General features: G+C 37.3%; 1 protein-coding gene across 4 annotated transcripts in view; it reads left to right on the forward strand.

Annotated features, from left to right (window-relative positions):
- LOC136676295 (mitogen-activated protein kinase kinase kinase kinase 3-like) overlaps positions 1-27066 on the forward strand; it is a 30829-nt gene that overhangs the window by 731 nt on the left and 3032 nt on the right. Inside the window, exons 2-31 of one of the 4 annotated variants that reach the window (XM_066653178.1) lie at positions 6520-6577; positions 10393-10483; positions 11012-11076; positions 12865-12920; positions 15320-15367; positions 15750-15792; positions 15915-15987; positions 16179-16310; positions 16783-16845; positions 17125-17206; positions 17454-17570; positions 17795-17873; positions 17963-18021; positions 18847-18927; positions 19866-19918; positions 20541-20579; positions 20936-20998; positions 21239-21290; positions 21651-21915; positions 22516-22676; positions 22763-22804; positions 22937-23021; positions 23172-23251; positions 24162-24222; positions 24314-24490; positions 24610-24713; positions 25286-25457; positions 25589-25657; positions 26566-26658; positions 26740-26810. In XM_066653178.1, the coding sequence (XP_066509275.1) occupies positions 6520-6577; positions 10393-10483; positions 11012-11076; positions 12865-12920; positions 15320-15367; positions 15750-15792; positions 15915-15987; positions 16179-16310; positions 16783-16845; positions 17125-17206; positions 17454-17570; positions 17795-17873; positions 17963-18021; positions 18847-18927; positions 19866-19918; positions 20541-20579; positions 20936-20998; positions 21239-21290; positions 21651-21915; positions 22516-22676; positions 22763-22804; positions 22937-23021; positions 23172-23251; positions 24162-24222; positions 24314-24490; positions 24610-24713; positions 25286-25457; positions 25589-25657; positions 26566-26658; positions 26740-26810 (2634 nt within the window). The remainder of the gene's footprint in view (positions 1-6519; positions 6578-10392; positions 10484-11011; positions 11077-12864; positions 12921-15319; positions 15368-15749; positions 15793-15914; positions 15988-16178; positions 16311-16782; positions 16846-17124; positions 17207-17453; positions 17571-17794; positions 17874-17962; positions 18022-18846; positions 18928-19865; positions 19919-20540; positions 20580-20935; positions 20999-21238; positions 21291-21650; positions 21916-22515; positions 22677-22762; positions 22805-22936; positions 23022-23171; positions 23252-24161; positions 24223-24313; positions 24491-24609; positions 24714-25285; positions 25458-25588; positions 25658-26565; positions 26659-26739; positions 26811-27066) is intronic. The other 3 variants (XM_066653181.1, XM_066653179.1, XM_066653180.1) reach the window with 3 other exon arrangements.

Below are 27066 nucleotides of genomic sequence, written 5' to 3' on the forward strand. Positions count from 1 at the left end.
TTGACATTGAGGCACAATGCACAGACCCCTGGACTTGGGAAATTGGCTACTATACACTGGGCATCAAACAGTGGGTACTGGGCACTGGACATCAGAAACAAAATTGATTTTTGTTGGTTCAGTTCCCTTTCTTTAGGAGTAAACTGATTTGCACTTGGGTATGAGAGTTTTTCCATCTATTACAACATATTTTTGGAAACATAGCAAGTGCCTGACAGAAGGGTTTGGATATTTACATACAAGTGGTGATCGAAAAACTCTCAGTGAATGAGCCATTTAAGTTGACTCTATGGGTCCTTTTTGTAAAAAAAAAAAGATGCTAAATCCACCATTCCAAGCTACAGTCCAGGGAGTAATTATTCACCAATCTTTCTGTCAATAGATGTGACAGGATAATATTGAAAGCTGATGAAAAATCAATTGTGTTTCAGATATCAGTGTGTCACATTGTGTGCCATCTAACTAGAATTCTTTGTGTAAAGCTTGAATTTAGGTGTCTCAACAGAGAAGTCTGAGTGGAGGAACATATGTTTGTTAGTGGAGGAATCTGAGCAGAAGGAGAGAGTGTGGCGGAGGAGTGTCAGCGTGTATGATCTGAGTGACAGGAGGTGTCTGATTGTAGGAGTCTAAGCATAGGTGTGTGTGTGAGAGAGAGAGAGAGTGAGCATGTCTAAGTGATCTGACCAATACTCTTGTGCTTACATTTTATACTAGATTTTGGAACATTGCTGTGAGCATTCAGTCTACAACAGTCATTAGTCATGGTCCTCTAAGGCTTATATTTGGAATAATTGTTGGGTACTTTTTAATTCTGACATTGTTTGTTTTCTGTTTTTTTATGTAAAATAATACGTTTCCTATGGTTATATAATTAACTGGAGTATAAAGCGTTCTGATTTGGATTCTATTTACGAATATAGAAGCACTCTTTCTTTTCCTTTTGTTCGAATCACATCCAAAACAAAAACAATGGCACTGGAAATGCTTTGAAAATACAAGAGAACAAAATAACAGTGTTATTACAAACTATTTAAAATCACTGTATTTTTTTCTTCTGTTTGAGCTTTGAGAAAATATCGACCGGACAACCTAAATTTTTTACTTTATTTTTTAATAAAATAGTTTGATGTATTTTGACAGATTGCCCCACCCTTTCAGCCTGCAGCTGTTTAGGTCCACCTACTTACACTGAAGTAATAAAGAGTGTTGCAGGCCAGCATCACCAGGACAGCCAACCAGATAGGAGCTTGTTTACGCATATTAGCCTCAAAAACACAGCAACAGAAGCAATTGGTCTGTTGGAAACTTCTTGAGTATAAAAAAATCCAATGAATTTACCATGTTTTTGGTTCATAAAACAGCAGTTTTTTTATGGTTACATGTAGAGCTCTAGAATTTAGGCTCTTTAATGCAGCATGTAGATCCTGTAGTGATATAAGCTTTCAAGAATTTGATGTGATTCCTCTGCTCTGATGATCTCTCTAGTGTTTTTCAGCACAATCTTGGGTTGTTTCCGAAGTTTTTCAATCAAGCTCCAGTGAATGCTTGAGTGGAATTTTCCATCCAGTCCGGAAAATTCTCCACATTGACTCTATTATTTACAGCTGTGCTCACTAATTTCGAAAGTCCTGCCACTTCCCTTAAATATAGTCCACAAGCTGAGAGATGTTTAATGCTTATGTAACTTTAGCACTAGAGCTATGCGGATACTAACTAGACACCTAAATTGTCATGTACTCGCCTCACACTGTGCTAGTGAGGCTGGGATTGCTTTTTTCCCTCCAGCTTCCTTCCCAGATTTTCTGATCCACCTTAAATGGTGCCTCGTGCTAGAATGTAATTTAACCATTTAAGGTGGGCTGGAAATTTAGAACAAGAAGTTGATGCTTACAGCATTCAGCCAAAATTAAAAAATTTTTTCCCTGCTATTCTAACACTTGTCCACTATCCACTCTGGGGCACCACTTGTCCATCGTCATGGTCAGGGACACCACTAGACCACAACAGAGCTGCCAGTATTTGAATGGTGGGTTATTCTTAGCAGTGACACGGATGGCCTGTTAGTGTGTTCCACTGGTACAAGTGGAGCACAGACAGCAGTGCTGCTGGAGTTTTTGCACACTTTGCTGTCACTGCTGGACTGGGAATTATCCACCAGCCAAAAACATCCAGTTGGCAGCATGTGGGGGCAGTGTCCTGTGACCGCTGGTGAAGACCTGGAGCATGACTAACACAAACTGCAGCAACAGATGAGCTACTGTCTCTGACTTAAGCTGTGTCTAATTCAGTGTGCACAGTTTTTATAAACTCCAGCAGCACTGCTGTATCTGAGCTACTTATTACAATGCAACACACACTAACCACAACACCACCACCACATAAGTGTCACCTCAGTGCTTAGAATGACCCACTACCCAAATAATACTTACTATTTGTTTATATGTTTAGGGTCCTGACCATTGAGGAGCTGGGAGAAATTGTGCTCATAATGTAAGCAGAGCAACAAATGGACCATGGTCTCTAATTGTAGAACTAAAGAATGTGCCTAAATGCTAGGTGGAACTGGTAAAATGGACAAAGAATGTTGTAACCAGGAGGTGATTTTTCTGTTATAGCTGATTGGTATAATATTAGTTTCTGCATGGTGTTGGCATGGTATCTCTAATAGCTTTGATTCTAATTCTAATTTTAGCTGTACGTTTGTCCATTCTTATTTATAAACCAATCAGTACAAGTAGTTGTATCTTATGTCCTCCCAAACACTTTACCGGTCTGTTTAGCTATGCTAGACCCCTTTTGGAATGTAGGGTAACCCAGAATTTTCCAGATATTTCTCTGAGGCTGTATGTGTGAGTGCAAATGTCTGAATCTGTACTGGCCATTACCCAATTTATTTATTTTTTTTCAGTCAGCCCCCTAGTACATTGTAAAAAGAGTTTTCAGTCTTTGAAAACTCCAATAAAGAGGAAATCTGAAGGAATGTAATGAACTTGAAACTGTGAGTTATGGCTATGGCTTTGGTACTCTCAGGGAGAGATCCCAGCATGCACTGCGGGCCCACCTTTTTCACTTTTTTGAGGTTTTATTTTCATTGTTGTGAGTTGTGAGGGTTGGAGTAATATATAGAATGCTTTTAGGTTGTTTATTGGTCTTTCTTTGTAGCGAGAACTGTGTTTTGTCAGAGCCCTCACCCTCAGAATGAAACACTGCATCTTTGGTGAGGTTCCGACTGAGTCTCTTTACAAGCCATGCCCAAATGATACCTGTCGCTTGTTCTTGTTCTTGTTCTCTGATGTTCTTTTCAGAATGTTTTAATAAAGTGTTAAAGGCAACTATGACAAATAATGACATTTAAAAACATATTGTCAATACTTCTTTTAACTTTTTTTTTTTAGTTGAAGCTGGTATCATTTTTTACAGTGTACTAAGTCCTGAGTGAACTTATGTCCGAATAGACCTGGTAATGTTCAGGTGAATTCACAGTGAATTCTTGATGACTGTTTCTTTTAAATAAAATTAATTGTTAAGGTGTAAACATATTTTTTGTTGTTATCCCCACCCATATTTAAGCTGAAGTTATTCCTGAAGTGTTTCTGCATCATAGTTCTGAAGGAAGTGTGCAAGTACTGTGCAAGTAAACAAGGAAACTGAGGGAGTTACATATTTGTAGACTATCACTTTGAGTGTCTCTGTGTATTTCTCCCTCTCCCTCTCTCTCTCTCTCTCTCTCTCTCTCTCTCTCTCTCTCTCTGTATGTTCTCTTCAGCTGGGGTTGTTTATGTGCATGTGTATCTTTTCAGTTGAAGGTATGTAAGCTGCAGATCAGTCTTAACTCAAGTCTGTTTCTGAGAGTGATTTTTTTTTGTGTGTGTATGTCTGTGTTTGTGTGTGTATTCTCTCCTCAGCGGGAGATGTTTATGTGCGTTTGTATCTTTTCAGCTGGAGGTGTGTGAACTGCAGATGAGTCTAGACATGTGTCCATTTCTGAGAGTAATATTTAATTTTTTTGTGTGTGTGTGTCTTATAGGCTGTAATTCCAGGGTGTTCTCACATAGCCTACAGCACTGAGTAAATACACACTGTGCTGTGTTTACCTGCAGTATATCATTTATGAATTATTAATAAAATGAATGGAACATTACAGAGATGACTTTTGGTATATCATTTTTGGAGATATCTTTTGGTTGCTTATGTTGTTGCATTGTTAACTGTTTTTTTTTAAGTTGTGTTTTTGTGTGGTTTATGAGTGTGTTGTTAATCGTTGTGTATTAGATCCCTGTTCTGTATTCTTTGCTGGGTTTTGCAGCTTTAGCGGAAAATGATTGGCCTACTTTCTACTGACTCTGTGCCAAAACCCATCTCTCTCTCTCTCTCTCTCTCTCTCTCTCTCTCTCTCTCTCTCTCTCTCTCTCTCTCTCTCTCTCTCACATCATGTTACAAAGTTTTGTTATAGAAACAATGTGCTTCTTTCATGTAACCCCCCCTCACACTCACACACACACACACACACACACATATATATTGTGGCTGCTGATAGTGTTATTGATTAGCCCTAAGCTAGTTGGGTGAGGCTGTAGTTTGGGAATGTTTCACTTAGCACTGTTTCATGAACAAAATAGCATCTGTCAGAGGTCACAGGTTTTTTTTAGTTTTGCTGCTATTTAAATCCATTATGTGTGCTTTAATGTATTTGTGATGCAATGTCTGTACGGGCCAATAAATTCTGGCAGCTCTGAACTGCGCCACTGGGTTTTAATGTCAATTCTGACTACTCTCTGGAAGTTTACTCTCCCCAGATCCATATTACACCTAATGCTCAGCTTTCTGGGATGGAGCTGTTTCAAGATTGAGCTCTCTCTCTCTCTCTCTCTCTCTCTCTCTCTCTCTCTCTCTCTCTCTCTCTCTCTCTCTCTCTCTGTCTCTCTATCTCTTATTATATATATAATGAATTTTGGGTTTTTATTGGATGAAAGCCATAATCATCAACATTAAAAGAAATAAATGCTTGAAACAGATCATTCTGTAATCAATGAGTTTTTGATGATATTCTAATTTATTGATGTGTGTGTGTGTGTGTGTGTGTGTGTGTGTGTGTGTGTGTGTACACGCACATATACAGACTGCAGTCCACTGTGACACTGATGTCTGGCACATAGCAGTGTGTCAGATTTTTTGAGCACAACACTTGGGTTAAGAATGTCCACTGACATAACACATCCAGCCAAAAGTTTCTTGTGGGCAGCTTTCTGTGAGCACTAATGAAGGACTAGTGGCTGACTAACACAAACTGCAGAAACAGATGAAGTACTGTTACTGACTTTACATCTAAAGTATGGACCAGCAATAAAGGTGTGTCTATTACAGTGGGCAGTGTTTTTTAAAAACTCCAGCAGCACTGCTGTGCCTGATTGACTTGTACCACTGCAGCGCACCCTAACACTGTATCACTCCACCACTACTTCAGTTTCACTGCAGTGCTGAAAGCTATCCACCACCCAATAATACCTGATCTGTGGAAAATTTGGACTCTGTAGTCCAAATTTAAAAGTTTGTAATTACAGAACTACAAAGCGCATCTCTTTTACCTATTTTAGATAAAGTTGAAATGCACAGTAAATGTAGAAGTACTATAAACTCCAGCTCTAACTTTGTGTTTGTGTGAATTGTATATACCCATTGATCTGTGAGTTTTAATTTTGGAAAAAAACTGTTCCAGTCCTCCTTGTCCTTCTCCTTCTCCTCCTCTTTCTTCTTCTGTTCTGTTCTCTTTTTCTTCTCAGCTGTGATCTCTGCAGGTCTGTAAGAAGTTGCACTGTTGCCAAGACGACAAAGAGAAATGTTTGGACGATGTATTAATTGAATCTGTTCTGGTCTTGTCTCCTTTGATTGAACGTGATTCTGAATTTAATGAATGTTTCATTTCTCTTCATTACGTTAATGACAACTCTCTGAGTCTCCATCACTGTGTGTGCGTGTGTGTGTGTATGTTACTGCCACTGTTGCAGTAGTTACTAAAAAATAAGTGATTAGAATAATTACAAATGTACAATTTATTTCTCTCAAAGTGTAAATTCTTCTTTCTTTTATTACTTTCATTATTTATTTCCCTCTAAACCCAAACACATCTGAAACAACAACAAAATATAAAAGAAAAACCCATATTTATTTATAGAGAATCAACTAAACATTTTAAAAATGTATTTTGCTGACTCTGAACAACAGACTGTTTCTAATTAAAATGATGAATATAATGATGAGACTAGTCACAAAATATCAGGCTCTTAATTAAATAAATGGAGATATGTTTCTGAACAGAAACCAGTGTAAACTGTTGCTGGTACCACATTAAACACATACACAAGTCAAACATAGGCATGGCAATCTATAAGAAAGAACTGCTTAGTTACAAGAAAACGTGATTACGTTATTTTTACATCTTACATTGTTCCTGGTTTCTGTGAAAACACTTCAAATAGCTGAGTGTGTTTTGTGCTGATGTGTGTTTTGTTTTCCTGTCAGGCACGAAATGTCAGCACTGGGGAACTGGCCGCAATTAAAGTTATTAAACTGGAGCCAGGTGAGTTTACCTCCTCTCACACACACTGTGTCTGCATAACACCAGTATTACAATAAACTGCACACCCTGCATTCATTACCCACACTGACGCAAACTACGTACACTAAACAATGCAGCACCTACCAGTTTAGTACTACCATACTCACTATATACACAAACTAATCCCCCATCACTATATTCACCACATACAGCAAAGTCTACCTCCATAACACATTTAGATACACTACACACACAGATGTTTTTGACAGTGTTTAAGTTGGTGTTTGTGACTGTGTTAGAATTTAAAGAAAAAAGATCTGTAAAAAGAAAAAAAAACTGTACCACACAGTTATATAATCAATATAATCTGAATATGTGGGTGTGATGTATACTAGGGCTTTTCTTATATTTAGTGTAGCTGTGTGTTTGTGTTTGTGTGGTGATTATGGAGCTGGTGGGGGTCTGCGCAGGCGGAGTTTTAAACCTGTTCAAAGAGAGCAAGTGTGTGTGTGTGTGTGTGTGTGTGTGTGTGTGTGTGTGTGTGTGTGTGTGTGTGTGTGTGTCTCGTTAAACTCTGTCTGCCAGCGGGGGGCTTGTCTGGAAAAGACGCTGAGAATGTAGCAGTTCAATAGAACGCTGTATCCACAGAGAAGATTGTGGATAAATGTCCTCTGTCCTTACTGTTTTATTTTTTTGCAAACCTTTTATCTGTATCTACCCTTTATGTTGTATCTGTATCTACCCTTTATGACATCATGTGATTTCTCAGAGATGCTGCTGATTATAAACAACATGATCTAACAGAGAAGAAAATGTATTCAATTTTTTGTCAGAGAATGATCAGGCAAATACATGAATATGAATGTATTTCAAACGCCAATCATGCTTGATAATTACACTGATTAAACCAGTCATAAGCTCTTACAGTTCTGAACTGGCTCAGAAAGAACTCACGCACTCACTCAGAAAAAGCACAGTGCACAGTGATGATTTAAAGATATTTTAAGGTTAAAGCAGCTCTGTGGTGAAAAAGGGGCATTGGAGGAATTATCAATGAAGAGGGGTATTTTGGAGGATTATGAGAGAGAGAGAGAGAGAGAGAGAGAGAGAGAGAGAGAGAGAGAGAAAATGTGCGTGTGTCTTCATGTAAAATGAATGAAGGTGTTCAGCTGGAGGAGAAAGCGGGAACTGTCCACTCTGAAATAGATCTGTACAGAGAATCAATTCAGTACGTTTCTTCACATCTTATTTCTGTGTATGTATAAATAAATACACATACACACACACAAACTATCCAGTCCATATTTTAAATTCTTCATTAAATTAATATCGACTGTGTCTGCTGGAACTGAACAAATCTTAAGTACATGAAGATCAGGAAATATGGTGTGTATGTGTGTCTTTTAAGTAGACTAGTGAAGGTCTAGGGATTAATTGGATTTGTTTAAACTTGACAAAGATCAACATTTATATTGGTTTAGTTGTCATGAGGATAGAACCTGAAGAGCTGTGCTAACTGCTAACTGCTAACCTGCTGTGTGTGTGTGTGTGTGTGTGTGTGTGTGTTGAGTGCTGCAGTGAGCTCATATATAATGCATGTGTTTGGAGGTCGCTCTCAGAAATGTCACCAGCATCCGCCTGAGTGTCAGCTCAGCAGTGTTTGTGTGTGTCTATGTGTGTTACAAAAAAGAGGGTTTATGTGTAGGTCTGTTTACAGTTAGAGCTATACACTTCTTCCAATCTTTGTTTGAATTGCTCTGACTCTGTGTTGTGCTGCTAGTGAGCAATGATTAATGAAAGAGGCTTTTAAACCAAATAGAAATATTTTAGTATAGATTGTGTGTGTGATTGTGAGTGGTTTGGATAGGGTAACAGGTTTATGTAAGTGTCAATGTGTATGTGCACTCTATCATCACATTTTCAACAATCAGGAACACATACTATTACAGATATATTTACCATTATAAACATTATATCACCTACACGCACACTTTCTAACATCTTTATCATCTCCCACCCACACAACGGTGTGTGTGTGTTTTTATGTTTTATTCAGAAAAAAAATGTAAGTCTCTTCAGATCTGAAGATTTTTACATGTGATTTCAGAAGAATCATGTATTATAAACATTACTCTGTTGTTATAACCGTGTTGTTGGAGCCAAATATTTGAAACTCTGTGTTTTTAAAGGCTAATATTGTTTCTGTTGAGCATGAGTTTGTCACAGTTCACCCACACTTTTTAATGTGTTACAACCTTCTCACACCTTCATGAGAAGGAGTTATTAAAAGGAGAGACTGTGAGATAACAGAATTATAAGTGCCTCATGGAACTGACTCACTCACTCGTGTTTAGCAGGTTTGTATATTCCACCAGGGGGCTGCTGTATTTATTTTTCACCACTGAGGGCAGGAGATAATTAAAGCAGATTATCCAGTAATGTTTTATTTGGTAATGAAATATCTTAATGTTGCCATTGTTGACGAAGTGCATAATGGTATTATAATTTTGCGTATTATTACATTACTGAGAAATTATTGAGAGAGAGAGAGAGAGAGAGAGAGAGAGAGAGAGAGAGAGAGAGAGAGAGAGAGAGAGAATAAGTGTGGGAGAGGAAGAGAGTGACAGAGAGGGATGGATAGATTTTTCCTGCCAGACAAGTGTGTGGTGAGTTATTAAGTGTATGGTGTGTTATCAGTGTGTGGTGGGGGTGTCAGTGACGGGCTGCTGCTGAGCTCTGCGTGGAGTTTATGTTTTAATGAGGAATTACGTAAGTTTAAAACACTATTTATCCATGTGGCAGTGAGGAAAAATCTTTACTGAAAAATCAACTTTTAATGAGGCTCCAGTTTCCATCATTAAAAAAATAACGTACACCATTCTACCTCTGTTCTTCCTGTTATCTCTCTCTCCCTCTCTCTCTCTTTCTTTCCCTCTCTCTTTCACTCCTCTATCCCCACTCTCTCACACATTCTGTGTCTATCTTTCTTTCTCTGTTTCTCTGTGTCTCTCTTCCTTTTTCTTTCTTTCTGTCCTTCTCTGAATGATCTCCACCCAGGAAAAAGATCAATAACAGGAAACAGACAGAGACAAGAGTGTAGGAGAGAGGTTATTTTCTTATCTGTTCTGTAGTTAATAATGAATTACTCACGTACAAACAGCAAAAAAAATTTAATCTGGAAAACACTTTTCAGGGACGAATAGTAGCAGAACTGAAATATTATCTGTGCCAGTAAAGCGGTTAAATCCTGAAGATACTGGTCGTTGGTTCAGTGGTAAATATGAGAATAGGAGAATTTATGGTGTTTTATCATATGTATATATCCAGAGTAACTCACTGTACAGATGTAAACACGGAGTCCTCTCAAGTTTCTCCCTTTTGACCTGAGGGGGTGTTTCTTTGCCATGGTTGCCTCAGCTTGCTGACATGGGCCTACGACCTGGATTTCCACTTGTGACACCAGTTGTAAAAAAAAAAAAGCGCTCTATAAATAAAATGCAGTTTAATTGAATTTGGAGTCTTGCCCATGGCACAAGGAGTTTTGCTGGTGGTGTGATATTCCTGCATGAGCTGGGAAACAAACCTCAGTCTGTTGTGTAGAATACAGCTGTATTATCTACTACACCACCCAAGCAACATTTGCAGTACTGTTAATAAACTGATTTGGTTAATGATGAGGATGAACCTTAGTTAAAGGTAGTTACCAATAGTTAATGATGATGACCAAGAATTAATGACATGTTAATAAAACGAGGCTTGGATTGTGTCCCAGAGTTAATTGAGTTTTTTTTTATGTGTGTGTGTGTGTGTGTGTGTGTGTGTGTGTGTTTGTGCAGGTGAAGATTTTGCTGTGGTTCAGCAGGAGATCACTATGATGAAAGACTGTAAACATCCCAACATTGTGGCATATTTTGGCAGTTACTTACGGTACAGTTACAAAACATTGTCAAAATTCATACTAAGTTTCAGAAAGACTATTACAGCTGTCTAAAGATTTCTACATGCTGGATGAGAAGCTCCACCCCTTGCAGAGAATTATACAGAATCACCTACACTAGTCAACTCTGCCCTTTGCTTTTCTATTATTCCCACTTGGGGTTTCATTCAAGTAGCTACTCAAACATAAATTTATAATCTGTAAATTCTTCAAGCTACAGTAGAAATCACTTAAAAAACACACCAAATAAAATTATGTTTCCCCAAAACCTGCAGAGAATCCTAAGGGCCACATAAAAAAAATATAATAAAAAATCAAACTCAAACCTGTGGTCATGGAAAAGGAACCATGTACCACTAATGTAGGTACCTTGCAGTGGACAAGTGCCAACCAAGAAACATTAAAATCAATATTATATGCTTCACTACTATAGAGAAAATAGATTAGTGAATCAGATATCCTCACTAATTCACTGAAGATAATTGTACTTATTTATTTGTACTTTTTTATGTCTTTAGGAGAGATAAGTTATGGATCTGTATGGAATATTGTGGAGGGGGATCACTACAGGACATTTATCATGGTAAGATATAAAAAGCTCAGCTGTTTAAATAAAAATTATAGCTTATGGTAATCGGTTTGTATTTTTCAAAAATTGAAATTGAAAATTGAAGGATGTGAAATTGTAGTGGATAACCAGTGTCATTACCCCCCACCACACACACAGTCACATGCAGCAGCATGCTACCGCTGCAAATTGTATTATAGCAAAGACACTGATAACTCTTCTGCTGCGTCATCTAGATTCAAGGCCCTCTCTGACAACACTGCTTAACTCTTTTAGAACAAAAAAATTCTCTTCTTAATCAAGTTCAGACTGTCTTTTGGGAAAAATTAATCTTTAGATTGAATATAAATGTATTTATAATCCTGTTTTCTTATTATTTCTTTCAGCTGCACCAAAAAAAATTAAACGTAGTTCTTGGATATGTGAACACAGGTCAAAATTATTTGAAAATTTTAGTAAACTATGCATATATGGATCAAAAGCAGCTAGACACGGGTATAAATTGTTTTCAGATGGGTTTAAAATTTCTTTACACAAGTCTACAAAATTAGAACAAATTAAAGTATCTTAACACAGGTCTACAATGTTTAAAATGAGGTCTAAAATATCTGTACACTGTCAGAAATATTGTCACTGTGGTGGTACTCTCAAGGGAGCTTTTTTTTCCTGATAGTGTAAACAAACATACAATATCTGAACATGGGCCTAAAGCAGTGGTCACCAGCCTTTTTTACGTATAACGTCAACTTCTGCTATCTGAACAAAGGAAAGATATGCCCAGCATAAATGCCAGGCATAGGCTGCTTAAACCATAGCCTTCAATAAAATAAAATTAAACTCCTTACTTACTTCATTAACCTACAGCTGAGTGTTTGTTATGGTGGTACTCGGTAAGATGCCTGAGGCTGCACTGTCTGCAAGTACTTTATGATCAATTGTTCTGACAAGTTTTGCTTCCTGTCAGTACCTATCCTTCCTAGCAGCTCTGCGCATGCTCAGACCCACAATTTTGAATGTTTTTCATTGTAAATCTGTTTTTGCATTATATAATCTTAGCTTACTGTTATTTCCTTCAGAATGCCCAAACTGTACATGCTGAAAAAAAGTGTGTGACTATCTCCTGCTTACATTTCTTTTGGGAACATTTTCTGATATACCCCTTTAAGCCTATCCAAATATCCTGTCTATTGTTTTATATAGGTGGCTATACTTATAAAAGTGCACTACGGTGGCACATTTTCATAAGGTAGCACAACTCGACAGAACACTGGGGTACAGTGTGACTCTCGCATGTGTTGTAATTTGTAATCTGCATTAAATATTTGTATAATATCTCCCGTTTTGAAACCGCAACTTTTAGAGATGCTGCCGTGTTGACAGTGCAGAGACAGTACAGAGCAGCTGCACTATTGGTCATGATCGTGAAATCAGGTGACCACGGCTTTATATGTCCCTGCTTAACCAACCACTGAGATTGGATAGCGAATGACGCAGCTATATCATAACTTGATAACTGAAGCAGCCATGAGTCATCGTGATCGACTTGCATGGTCTTGAAGATCAACCTGTCAGTCACGATCGACTGGTTGGCAAACACTGGCCTAAATTATCTGAACATGGGTCTAAAATATTTAAATATATGTCTAAACATATCAGTCTATTTTCTTAAAACATTTTACATTTTAATGTATTTTTGGAAATCCATTTTTTTGCCTAAATTATCTGTACACAAGTCTACAAAATCTGTACATGTGTTTAAAGTATGTACACAAGCTTGTTTACATGTAAGTGTTGTCTTTGTAGTCACTGGTCCACTGACGGAGTCACAAATCGCGTACGTTTCCAGAGAAACTCTGCAGGTGAGTCTCAAATTTATCCACTGCACTTGATCATTACACCTGACCATTTAAATAATTACACCAATCATGTAAAAAATTACACCTGACTGTTACACCTTCACATCAAACCACCACAGATAAGCATTAAACCATTACACATGACCCTTATGTCTGACTATTTCCTGACATTTAAAGCATTTGAACTGATAATTAAACAATTACACCTGTCAGATCTAACCATTACAGCTGGCATTAAATATAAACTTTACAGGTGGTGTTACATTATTACTATCTGACTATTAAACCAATTTCACCAGAGCATTAAACCATTACAGCTGATCATTACCCATGACCATATAAAATGCACCAGATTTTTATATCTAATCCTTAAATAAATATACCTGACTGTTACCTCTAACCATTATTTAACTGTTAAACTGTTATATTTTGTCAATACACCTGACAGTTTACAGTTAACCATTAAATCTAGCGATGCTGGGTTCAAAAGTAGGCTCAGCACCAGGGACTAATGGTGTACTGTACTGTGAGTATAACAGCACACCTGATGACTTAAAGTTTCTAAGAAAAGTGATGGTCCTGTGGAAGAAACAAATTGTCTGAAAGAAGTTGTGGAGAGTAAGGTATATACTCAAGAGAATGGTTCTTTATGTATGGAGCAGTTTCATCATATAAGTCTGCTTCCTGTGGAGGGCAAGTTTTTGTACAGCAGGATTGCGAGGAGTCTTGCCATGCCTACTTGAAAGCAAATAAGCTAATTGACTCTTCAGTGAAAAAGGCAGGCATTTCAAGATTTTTCTGAATGTTTAGAGCATAACAGTATGATTTGGCATCAGATTAAAGCAGCAAGGAAAGAGGATTGGGGTCTACATGACATTCTTAGACTTGGCGGATGCATTTGGCTTTGGTTCCCATATTCTACATTAGTAAGCTTTTAATTTCTTTCAGGTAATTGATTTGTTATAAAGGTTATATTTATTATATTCAATTTTGCTTTAATACAGGGGAATATGTTATGTTCTGGCAGCAGCTGGAGATGAGTATAATGGCAGTTTTTATGATGGCAATAAAGGTGGTAATTAGGACTTCAGGGTGGCTGGTAGGTGTGGAGAGGCTGCCCAATGGTACCTGGCTGCTGCCAGTTAGGGTATGCATGGGTGATATGATAAGCTACTCTCCCCTGTGCTTTGCAGCTACTAGAAAAATAGAATGAACACCTTATTTGGGCAAGGATGAAAGTTTAACCAGGTGGCACGGTTGCACAAAAGGTAGTGTTGCTGTCACACAGGGACCTGGAAGTTGTGGCTTCAATCCCACTCCGGATCAGTGAGGAGTTTGGTGTGTTCTCCCTGTGCCCACGTGGGTTTCCTCTGGGTGCACCAGTTTCCTCCCACTATCAAAAAACACAAGTTGGTTGGCGATTCAAAAGTGTCCGTAGGTGTGAGTGAATGTGTGTTTGTGGCCCTGCTAAGGACGGGTGCCCCCTCCTGTGTGTGTTCCTGACTTGCGCCCAATGATTCCAGATAATGAATGAATAAATGAAGGTTAAACCCAGTACGAGTAGTTTGTCAATAATGAAAGGAATACTGGTGCAAGAAATGTTTGCATTGGAGGGAGTAGTGATACATTTAACCTTAAACCAGTTAAGATATTAGGTAGATTGTATAGTGGATTATTGAGGGATATAGAGCAAATTGTGGGACTGAATGAAAAGATTGTGAAGTCTATTAATAGCATTGATAAGTCTTTTCTGCTAGGTATATTAAAATTAAAGTGTCTACATATTTGGCTTGCTGCAACAGGTAAAGTAGCTACTGGTGTTGTATGACATTGTAAATACAGAGACTAGAAGGCTTATGGATATGGCTAATAGGAAATGGTTAGGGCTATTACGTTTTTGAGTAGTACATCTGGAACTACTCCTGACAAGCATAGTTGACTTGTGGACTGAGCATGCATTAATGGTGCCAGTGGGGCTAGATAACAGCCTTAGCCACCAGGGAGGCTGATGTGGATTTGCATATAAGAGGTTGGTTAAATGATAGGTCTGTAAAATGAGCTTGGAAAGTGGTGGGTCTGAGATGCCAGGCCTTACTCTTGTGGACTTAATTAAGCAAAAAGCTTGGAAGGTAGCAGATGCTTTGCAATGTGTGTAGATGTTAGGTAGAACCATATGTGTATCACCAATGATTAAGTCCAGGATTTTGTCATCTTATCCTATATCATGTTAATTGTTACATGTAACCGCTATGCTTGACCATCGCTATATGATAATTCAACCATACATCTGAGCATTAAACCAACTTTGTAAGTAATTGTTGCCTTAGTTGCCTAATTTAACAAAATAATTTTTGTAATTGTAATCACGGGCTGTTTTTGTCCCATTTTTGTAAATTTTGCAGGGTTTGTATTATCTCCACAGTAAAGGAAAGATGCATCGGGACATAAAGGTAAAGTCTGCTTTTATTCTCGTTATACTTGGGTTTAAATTCTCTTTATATAAATGTTGTCTCACGACAGACTCCCCTATAACCTGCAGAATTTTCTGCAGTGTATGTTTGTGTGTGTGAGAGAGCGAGAGAGTGAGAGAGAGAGGGAGAGACTCATTTAGCTCAGCAAGCAGCATTAACTCAGATCACAGATGAAAGGACACACTGAGACAGCATCTCTTTTAAAGTGAAAAAATGAAAGATCCAGTTATTTATTTATTTTAATATGCATTTCTCTGAGAAAAGGCACAGAGTATAAGACTCTGCAGAATTTCACCCTTTAAATGAATTATTTGTGTTGGTTTATGTTATTTATTTAAATATTTATATTTTACCTTCACAGGGAGCCAACATTTTACTGACAGATAATGGATATATCAAACTAGGTAAGACACACACACACACACACACACACACACACACACACTTCATACACTGCATATTCTCTTGGTTTCCCTGTTCCTTTATGATATATTTTGGGTTTTTGTTGTGTTTTGTTCTTTTTCAGCTGATTTTGGGGTTTCTGCTCAAATCACAGCAACACTGGCAAAGAGAAAGTCCTTCATTGGAACTCCGTACTGGTAAAATTTCTTCAGCAATATTAATATATATGTTAATAATAATATTAATATAAACAACACAAATGTCAATACTCTTCATACAGCATCACAGAGAGCCTCCTTCCGCTCCTGGATTTTGTTTTGACTGTTAGATGTGACAATCAGGTGGACTGTCATATATTTGTTTCTGTGTGTGTGTGTGTGTGTGTTAGGATGGCCCCAGAGGTGGCGGCTGTGGAGCGTAAAGGTGGATATAATCATCTCTGTGATATTTGGGCCGTGGGCATAACCTGCATTGAGTTCGCAGAGCTCCAGCCACCGATGTTTGAACTCCACCCAATGAGGTAAATATACACAAATGGAGATATTTACTCTTCTTTAATTCTTATTCTTTCCACTTTAAGTAGGTATAAAACCAGGTATATACTGGAATAAACTCTGGATTATTTAAGGTGACAAAGGATATGGAGTACAGTGAAGAAGTCTTAGGAACCTAAGATTATTATTCTTAATTAAAATAATTTATCTTCTTAATAAGCATCTTGCTTTTTTAAAATGATAAATTATTACAATAAATACAAAAGCATAAACACAGTGTGAAAAAGAGCAAAGCTTGTTTCCAGCAATGAAGTGTTTAACAACATAGGTAAAACTTAAGGACAGCTTTGAGGAGAGATTTGGAAAGGATTAAACCAACACATTCACACAGAATATAATTACTTAGTCTAATATGTGCTATGTGATTTTCTTCTTCTTTTTTCTTTGAGCAAATAAACCCTTGTTGCAATATTTTTCATGGGTTTGTTTTTCTCTCAGAGCACTGTTCCTGATGACGAAGAGCAATTTCCAACCTCCAAAGCTGAAAGATAAAGTTAAATGGTAAAAGTTGAAATAATCCACCTTAAATCCAAACTCAAAACACAGTAGGTTTGATTGCTGGTTTGATGAATGTCCTGATTGTTTTTTTTTTTTTAGGTCTGTTTGAGTACTGTTCTCATTGATTGCTGTTCTGATTGATTACATGCTTGATTTCTGCTCTGACTGATTATACTATATGTGATTTTATATATATATATATATATATACTGACTGATTTCTGTTTGATTGACTTCTCTTCAGATTGATGATTCATCTCCAGTTTCTGTATGTGTGTTTCAGGTCCAATAATTTCCACAATTTTGTAAAATTGTCCTTGACCAAGAACCCGAAGAAGCGTCCATCTGCAGAAAAGTTATTGCAGGTGAGAGGGAGATTTAATGTGGAATGGAATATATTTCAAAGCAGTTAAACATGTTTAAGGTTTTGTCACTGTGATTTACACTGATTTATATAATCAGAAATGTATCATAAAAAATAAGAATGTGAAAGGCCTTTCCTGTGGCTCAGTCCCAGATTAAAATTGTAACAATATTAATGTTTATGAATTGTATTTTTATTAATGAAAGTATTGTCTATATATTGTGTTATTGTTTATTTGTTTTCCTCAGCACCCATTTGTGTCTCAGCCACTGAGCCGGATGTTAGCGATGGAACTGCTGGATAAAGTTGTTAATCCTGATCATGCCCACTTCAGCGAGTTTGAGGATGATGATCCCGAGGCTGAGGTCAGAACCACATGGAGAATGGAGGAATTACAGCCTAGAACTTAGTACTGAGAGCAAATCAAACACATCAGCAGAATAACCTAGAGTGAAATTTCTAAACCAGTCCAAGTTTGAAGATCAGTAGGGGTGCTGGTGCTTCTGTTTGTGTTTCTTATGTTTCTTTTTCATATCTATTTTCTTTCATTTTTTAATTTATTTAACTCTTATTTATTTATTTTCTTCAGCCTCCATTAGAGGTTCCTCACAGAATACACTCAAAGAGCCGGAGTACACGCGAAGGGAAAACACTATCTGAGATCAACTGTGAGTGGTGTAATAAACTGTGGTAAATGTATATTTCATGCATAATAACTGTGTAGTAAGTGTGTAATAATTGTTTCTCTGTCTCTTAGTTGATCAGGTGAAGTTTGATGCTCCTTTAAGGAAGGAGACAGAACCTCATCATGATCCAGTGAGTCCCTCTTCACAGCCTCACACTGATCTCACTTCATCCACTTACGTCACTGACTGAAAAACAACAACAAGCACATACAACCAAAAACAAGAAAATAAGTGTTTACAGAGGTTTACAGACTCCTGGTTAATCAGGAGTCAATGTTTTGTTTGAGTTTCTTATTAAAATAATCACTGTTGTGTTACCTATTGTCACTGAGAAAGTCAACAGAAACATGCAGATTTCCTGTATGGGTGCACAAACATTTATAAAACATGGAATCTCTCCCAAGTTGTGTGTGTGTGTGTGTGTGCATGCATGTGTTTTAAAGTCCAATCCTGCACCCCTCCAACCAAGACATTGTTTTGACCCCTAACAACTATTTATTTTTCAATTGAAAATGACATATTTAAAATTAGTTTCAAGACAATATTCCTTAAAACTGGCTTAGAGGTAACACTAGACCACCACCTTCATTCTGTATGCATGGATATATGACTATGAAATTAGTCTCCAGCTATATCTCCACTTACACCTCTGCCACTCAAAGGCAACTCCAAAGTCCTCCTCCACAAATTGTTGAGATAAGTTCCTCAGGTCATGTCATTGGTTGTATGTTTTAAGACACAAATTTCAGCCTATAAACCACATCACACACACTTGTTTACATAGTAAAAAACTTGATACACCTTCATCTCAGAACCTGAGAAAATTAGAACTCACCTCAAACACTAAACACACATGCACATTCTCACTCACTTTAAATCCCCTTCAAGCCCCCAGCCCCCACCCCACACTGGCGGTGTGTGTTTAACGGGAGTGTGTTGGTGTGTTTATTAACAGCTGGATGGTGAATATTATTTGGACGGTGATAATTATTTGGACTGTGTGGAGGAACTGTACTACACAGCGAGGTCTCACCTGGTACTGATCTCCTTCCTGTTTACTCTGTTTATTTTCTCTCTTCATTCTGTTTACACATTGATTTTTTTTAATCTTATTTATTCAGTTTACTCAGCATTTACTCTGTTTACACAGTCTTTACTCAATGAGTAAAGACTGTTACTCTGTTTATTCTCCATTTAAACTGATTTATTTACAAAGTTTGGTGCTTAAGTGTTTGCAGTAAACACAGAACGTTGTATCTTTTTACTCTTTACTCTGTCTCAACTAAGTGTTTACACTGTGTTTGTTCTGTGTTTACTTCATGTTTACACTTTGTTACTCAGTGTTTACTGTCAGTTTAGTTTACTTTGTCTTTACTTTATTTACTCTCTGTATACTCTGTTTAACCTGTCTACTCTTTATTAATCTTGTGCTTATTTCTTCACCACCTCTACATCACTACCACAGCGTGTGCGTGTGCCTGTGTAACAGTCACCATGTTACAGTGTTATTTGTTACATTTTGTGTGTGTTGTGTCACATTGTTGCTATTGTTTGATTCTAACTGTTGCTCATTACCACATTCCCTCTTCATTAAACACTTTTATAACAGAATCTTCAAAAGAAAATGTGTAAACCAACACCAAAACAAATAATTAATTAATTTTCTATTATTTTTTATGTTAATATTAATGTTTATAATGGCATAGAAAATTAGTGATTAACAGCACCACAGACTACTTTCAGCATCATTAGCTATTTAAGAAATAAACTAATATACTGTAACAACCAGAAACAGAACTGTGCGGAAACCTCACAGATAAAAGAAAACCCCATTAACGATATAAGAAATGAAAAAACAAACATCATTAAAGAATCTGATTACATTACAGAAACTCTGTCTTCCATGCGGTTCTGTTCTCTTTTTATGTTGTTAGTTATGTGTGTTAACCTTAGAATTTTGCCGTGTTTGTACAGGAGCTGATGGACTTTGGGCCGGACTCCACCTCCTCACTGCTGGGAGAAAACAAGTAAAACACCATTTAACTCATTAACCTCAAAACACACCTCAATTAATTTGAATATCTCCGCTCATTTAAGTGTAAAATATAAGTATAACTTAAGACACAGCTCACTATTCAACACAATTCATATAAATCAAATTCTGAAATCACTTAACTGAATATAACTCCACAAAGTACTTAACTCTAAACTGCATCAGAACTCCTAAAACACCACCTTAACACTTAACTAAACATCACAGCTCTCTTAACAACGCACAACTCAACATAAAGGCTAACTTTAAGTGGTAGGTTAACCTAAATTGAAAATTTCAAATCCAGATTTCTGTCTGAAATTCAAAAAGTTGAGACTGTGGATTAAAACTTGGGTGTCAGTGAATGCTGGGTGTGAAATGTGAAAAGATGTGAAGTGTGAAATTCTGTGTGTATACTATATGTGGAACTGAAGTTTGAGAAAGATAGATGCAGGTGTGTGTGTGTAGCATATGGCTTCTGCCAGAGATATACAAGTTGCCCCAGCTCTGTGCTGTGTAGTGTTCGCTGGAGTGATGGAGCTCAATCCAGTATCTTCAGGGTCTGTTGGATGGGTGTTTGTGATCCACAACTAATTCTGTTTTATTTTAAATTTAAGGAGTTTGTTGAAATCTGTGGAGGAAGAGCTGCACCAGAGGTAATTTTTATTTGTATAGAAAATAAAGAGCAGAATATTAAATCCTAAGCTTCTAAAAAGTCTTCCAACTTTACCATGTGATTGCCAGTGGTTCAACTTAGGATCAGTCCTCTGAGAGACACAGCATGCAAAAAAAAACGTATTTATCATGTTTTATTTAAGAAATATATGTAAACATTAATTATATTTTTGGGGGGTGTGGGTAGTGTTGCTGAGCTATAATTATTTAGGTGTATGATTTACAGAAAAAAGCTGATTTTATTTAAAACAATTAAAATCTGCTAGAGGTCAGATTCATAATCAGTGTTCAGGTTTAAAGTGTGATATGAATATTGAGTTCACTCTCACTCTCTCAGAGGTCATGAGACTCATTTACAGGACGACAATTGTGATGATGGTGATGAAGATAAAGGGCATCAGTGAGTTCCTTTAATTATCTCTCAGTTCAAAAACTCCTCAGCAACAAACTGTCTGTATCTGTAGGTTTTAGGTGTGGGGGGTGTCTAAAGGACTGTTTGGTAAACGAGGCTCTGCTATATTTAATGATTATAATGTTCACACTGTTCCCTTCAACTTTATTTATATCATTCTCTTCATGATATGCAAGTACTAGATTTAGCTATATTTTTGTTTATTGATGGATATGTGTTGTGATTCAGTAGGAAGAGCGCCACCATGAGACCGAAATTCCCACCACCACCGCCTCCCAAGGTAAGACCTCCAAAAACAAGATCACAGAACAACACACATAAAACAGTACAAAACTCACAGGAAACACTGGAGATAGCGCACAGAAAAACCCACAAAATTATAACAAAACCATACACAATGAACTCAATGAACACAATGTAACAATGAAATTACAAAAAACTCAAATTCAAAACAGCAGAAAAAAAAAAAAAAATACAATATAAAATAGAGACATCTACAAGATTTGTCAGAAATATGCAGGAAATATAAAGGCACTATAGAAAATAGACACTGAAAATATTTAATACTCAGTGAGTGGAGCATTTCTTCATTTAATAAATGAAAACCCTTGTGATGTTTAGTATGATCTTTTTTTTTAAGCCCATATATGATTCTGGTTCTGAAAATCATGACGACCACCATGAAGACCACCAGGGAACAATAAAGCATCGTTTTGAATGTGAGGGTCCAGACAATAACGGCTCCCACGCATCCCCCCAGCACAGCACCAGATTAGGTAATGAACAGGAACAACACAGCTGCTGGGCTGCCCAGGGGCATCATGGGAACTATGATCTTTTTGGAGATTCACTGGAATATGAGGATGAGGAGGAGGAGGCGGAAGAACGAGATGAAGAGGGAGACAGTAAGACTCCAAGATAAAGTCACTCCCCCTCCTCCTCCCCATTAACATCAACATCTTCAACATCAACACCTCATACCCTCACACATTAGCACAGCCCCTCTGTTCCCCAGTGAGATCTGCACGATTTGGGGAGATTTTTGTGGAGATTACTGTAATTTTTCTAAATAATGATGAGGTCCAATTTAAAATGTGATCATGTTGAATGAAAATTCAGCACAGTTACATCTGGTTTGAGGTTGGAAATCTTAACAAATTGTCAGATTGCTGTTATTGTGTTAAATATTCCCAGTTATTAAAACTTATAATCCGTGTTGAATCATGCAGATTTCACATCATCCTATCTCCACTCGGTCCACACCATTCATCAACATGAGCATCATTACTCCCATCTTCACCATCCATCAATACAACCATAAGTTTTGATATTAATCGTTTATGATAGTCTAGAATCATCAAGTAGTTTTGTAGTTTGCTTTATATTTGATTCAGAAGTTTATGGAAAATATTGAAGTGGTTTGTGTGAATTATTCTGCAGCTGTAGATCTTCAGAAACTCAAGCTATTCCAGTTCTTAACTCCACAGTTTGTGTTTTGTCTACAGGGAATGGACTGAGTGTGTCTGATGTTAGTGTGAGTGAGTCTGACATTAGTGTGAGTGTGTGTGACATTAGCGTGAGTGTGTGTGATGAGAGTGAAAGTGTGTGTGAGGACTCCAATGTGACCTTGACCACCACCCCACTCAGGAACAAGAAGGATATTCCGGTAAACACTGTCATTTTTTCTTTTTAAAATTTTTACATTTGTAGGAGAGTCCAGTGTCCTGTATAACTTTGTTTAATGTTACACAGAAACCATTGAGTAATGGCCTCCCACCGACTCCAAAAGTCCATGTAAGTAAGCATTGACTTGTTTATTATAGCACATTAATTAGGAAGTATTTTAAAGATAATTAGATTTGAGTTCTCTGACTCCCTCTCTCTCTCTTGTGTGTGTGTGTGTGTGTGTGTTTGTATTTTGAGCAGATGGGGGCATGTTTCTCAAAAGTTTTTAATGGCTGCCCACTAAAGATTCACTGTGCTACTTCCTGGATCAACCCAGACACAAGAGGTACAGTAAACCACTACCTAAACCTTAAACTCTACACCCTCAAACCATAAATTGATAATTATTATCAATTAATTGATAAATTGATGATAATAATAATAATAATTTTGTGTTCACGGTAATGATGATTGTTTGTGTACTCTTATTATTTAGATCAGTATCTGATATTTGGAGCTGAGGAGGGGATTTACACTTTGAATCTTAATGAACTTCATGAAACATCAATGGAGCAGGTGATAATATTTTAGATCTTTAATAATATTAATACTTATATAATAAAAATTGAATTATTATATTCAGATTTTAACCAACGAATAATGTTGGGCAGCATGGTGGCTTAGTGGTTAGCACGTTCGCCTGATGGGTTCAAATTCCATCTGGGTAGAGTTTCCATGTTCTCCCCATGTCTGCGTGGTTTTCCTCCGGGGTCTCCAGTTTTCTCCCACAGTCCAAAAACCTGGAGGTTAGGTGAATTAGCTTCTCTAGTAACTGTTCTGGTTTGTGAGTGAATGAGTGTGTATGTGGATGAATGTCTGTATGTGCGTGAGCCCAGATATGGATTATTGCTATATCCTGGTTGAAATCCTAGTGCCAGATGCAGTCCTCAGGTGGACGGATATTCCTGGTTGAGTGTGGCTGTCTCTTTTCACCAGTGTGTGTGTGTGTGTGTGTGGACTGAATGTTTATTGTAAAGCATCCTTGGGTTTCTAAAAAGGTGCTATATAATTATAACATTAAATAAACTAATTAATTAATTAATAATTATTTGTGTTTGCTGTGCTTATTTCAACATTACTCCAAATGAACAAGTGTGATCATTTTAGATTTATTCATTCATTCATTCATTATTCAGTGTGGTTTATGTTTGTTTGTGGTGTTTATATATTTTTTTCCCTACACCATATATTACTTGAAATTGTATTTGTTTATTTGGTTGCAGTATTTATATTGTCACTGTTGCACAAAAACCTTAAACCCTGAATTAAACTTAAAATATAAAAAACAGGCAAAACAAATAGAAATCATCCAGAACTACTTCCATCAAACCCTATAAAGTTTCTGTTGTGGAGATTGAAAGGAAGAGTGTATTTTGCTGTGCTTAACCATGCTGTCTGTGTGTGGGCATTGTGTTGTCAACTGCAGCTGTTTCCTCGGAGATGTTCATGGCTGTATGTAATGAACAACACTTTAGTGTCCATCTCTGGTAAGAATCATTTACTTTCCGTTTCAGTTGCTGTGTTTGTCTATGTGCCTCTGTGTGTATTTATTTAATATAAAAGTGTGTGTTTTATCAGGTAAGGCGTGTCAAATCTACTCACACAGCCTAATGGGATTGTTTGAGAATTCAAGGCAGAGACAGAAACTTTCTGTTGCCATAGCAACACACAAACTTCCTGATAGGATCCTGCCCCGGAAGTTCTCTGTCTCCTCAAAGATCTCAGACACTAAAGGCTGCCAGAGGTGCTGCGTAGGTGAGAACTCTTCAACATTCTCCGATGTCCTCCTGATCCATGTTACCTCTCCTTTCTTTATGCATCTGCTTTGTTAAATTTGGAGGTGAAATGTTGGTGTAAATGTGTTTGACTTTCAGTGAGGAATCCATACACTGCTCATAATTACTTGTGTGGTGCACTACAGAGCAGTGTGGTTTTGCTGGAATGGGTGGAGCCCATGCAGAAATTCATGTTGGTCAAAGTGAGTCTATAAAATCATATTACAGAGTAATGTATTACATTATGTAAAAAAACAAGAAAAATAAAGGTAATCAACCAAAACCAAGTCAAGGAAATGTGAAAATAAAAAAAAAACTTGAAAAAAGCTCTTGAAAGAGACCAATATGGATGTTGTGTCTGAATTCTCTGAGATTTACTGTACTTATTCTAGTAAACTGATTTCAATTTTTATTTCAATTTTCAATATTTTAAAAACTCACACAAAATCTTGGAACAATCTAGTGACACATGTCACAAAAGATTAACGTGATGTAGTTGAAATGGATATAGATGTGTTATTTGCACAAGAAAAATACTGAAATAAGGGTAACATTTAATGTTCATAATCTTAAAATTAAGTCTATAATGTTAAACTTGGCCTCTTTTATTACCAATTTATTGGGGTAGGGATAACTTATTTCTTTCTTCAAAGGGAGACATGACAAAGTTTAACAATGGACTCAATATGTTATTTTTTTATTTAATTGTTTTTCGCGTTTAACGTGTATATGTGTGTGTGTGTGTGTGTGTGTGTGTGTGTGTGTGTGTGTGAAGACTGTGGATGTTCCCCTCCCTGTCCCTTTGCAGGTGTTTGAGATGGTTGTTGTTCCGGAGCATGTTTACCCACTGATCTGCACAGCAGTCAGTAAAGGCTCTGAAATTGGCCAAATCATTCAGTTCCACACAATCGACCCTAACTCACCTTCAGTGTTCATCTCAAACTCTGGTAAATAGCACACACTCACTCTCACTGGTCTTTTCACTCTTGTAAAGATCACACACACACACCAGTAGATCATAAACATAAAGCTGTCTACACACTCAATTATTTTCAAAAACTTTTTTTTGTGTTTTTAGATGATGCTCAAGACTGTGTAATTCACCTGACCCAGCTCGAGAGAGACACCATCCTTGTCTGCCTAGACCGTGAGTTTAATGCAAGACATTGATATAGCACTGTAAAGAAACTCTATGGGTAACTGTAGGGCCATAGAGAAACCCTATAGAGTGCTGAAGCACATTAGAGAGGCTTTAAGGCAGGTAGTGTTGCTGTCACACAGCTCCAGCGTCCTGAGGTTATGGGTTTGAGCCGCGCTCCGGGTGACTGTCTGTGAGGAGTTTGATGTGTTCTCCCCGTGTCTGCATTAGTTTCCTCCAGGTGCTCCGGTTTCCTCCCATGATCCAAAAACACACGTTGGTAGGTGGATTGGTGACTCAAAAGTGTCCATAGGTGTGAGTGTGTGTCACCCTGTGAAGGACTGGCACCCCTTCCAAAGTGTGTTCCCACATTGCACCCAGTGATTCCAGGTAGGCTCTGGACCCACTGTGAGCTTGAAACGGATAAGCAATTACATACAATAGATGAATTAATGTAACACCATAGAGAAGTATAGGGGGCGTTGTATCACTTTAGAAAACGCAAAGCACAGTAGCTCATAGAGAAAATCTAATGGCTGCTAAGACTGGATAATAATTCAATATCGCAATAAAATGTTTTTTAAAAAAAATTTAAACACATTTTCAGTATTTCATTATACATTATTTACAGCGTGTGTCTCTGACTCATTCATTCATTATATTTCATCCAGCCCTAGGGGGTGCTGTAGAAAAACATTAGGAAGTACATTATCAACTTTAAGAAAATGTATAAGGTGCTGTTTCTTTGTAGATAAACCATAGGTGGTGCTCTAGTGCTGAAGACAGAACTAAAAATAATGCTGGTTGTTGGTTGTTTTATGATCATTGTGTGTTAGGTGTGTTAGATTGGGGGTGGAGCTAAATATTTAGGATTGATCTGAGTGTTTATTTCTCTAATGTATATCTTTTTTCTGAAGGATGTATAAAGATTGTGAATCTTCAGGGAAGATTAAAATCCAGCAGAAAACTGTCTGCAGAACTGACTTTTAACTTCCCCATTGAATCCATAGGTAAACTTTACATTTTCATCAACACACTGATCAAACTCACACAAACTCAATCTTTTCACACTTTTATTTTCTTTCTCTCAGTGTGTTTACAGGACAGTGTGTTGGCATTTTGGAGACATGGGATGCAGGGGCGGAGCTTTAAATCCAACGAGGCAAGTCTCAATAAAAGAATACATTTAGTGTACCTATAGATTAATTGCATATATGTTCATTTTCTAACAGATTATCAGGGCTGATAGCATTCCGGTGCCATGCTGGATCTCCGGTGTACTGACAGTATGGCTGCGAAAAAAGAAAAATATCAGGTTTGCCCAGGAATCTGACAGATCTCTGGATCTGAGATACGCAGCTTTCACTCTCAACCACACCAACAATAGGCCTACTAGTTAATAAGAAATAGGGTAGGGG

The sequence above is a fragment of the Hoplias malabaricus genome, chromosome X2, assembly GCF_029633855.1.
Source record: "Hoplias malabaricus isolate fHopMal1 chromosome X2, fHopMal1.hap1, whole genome shotgun sequence".
In the NCBI taxonomy this organism is placed as follows: Eukaryota; Metazoa; Chordata; class Actinopteri; order Characiformes; family Erythrinidae; genus Hoplias; species Hoplias malabaricus.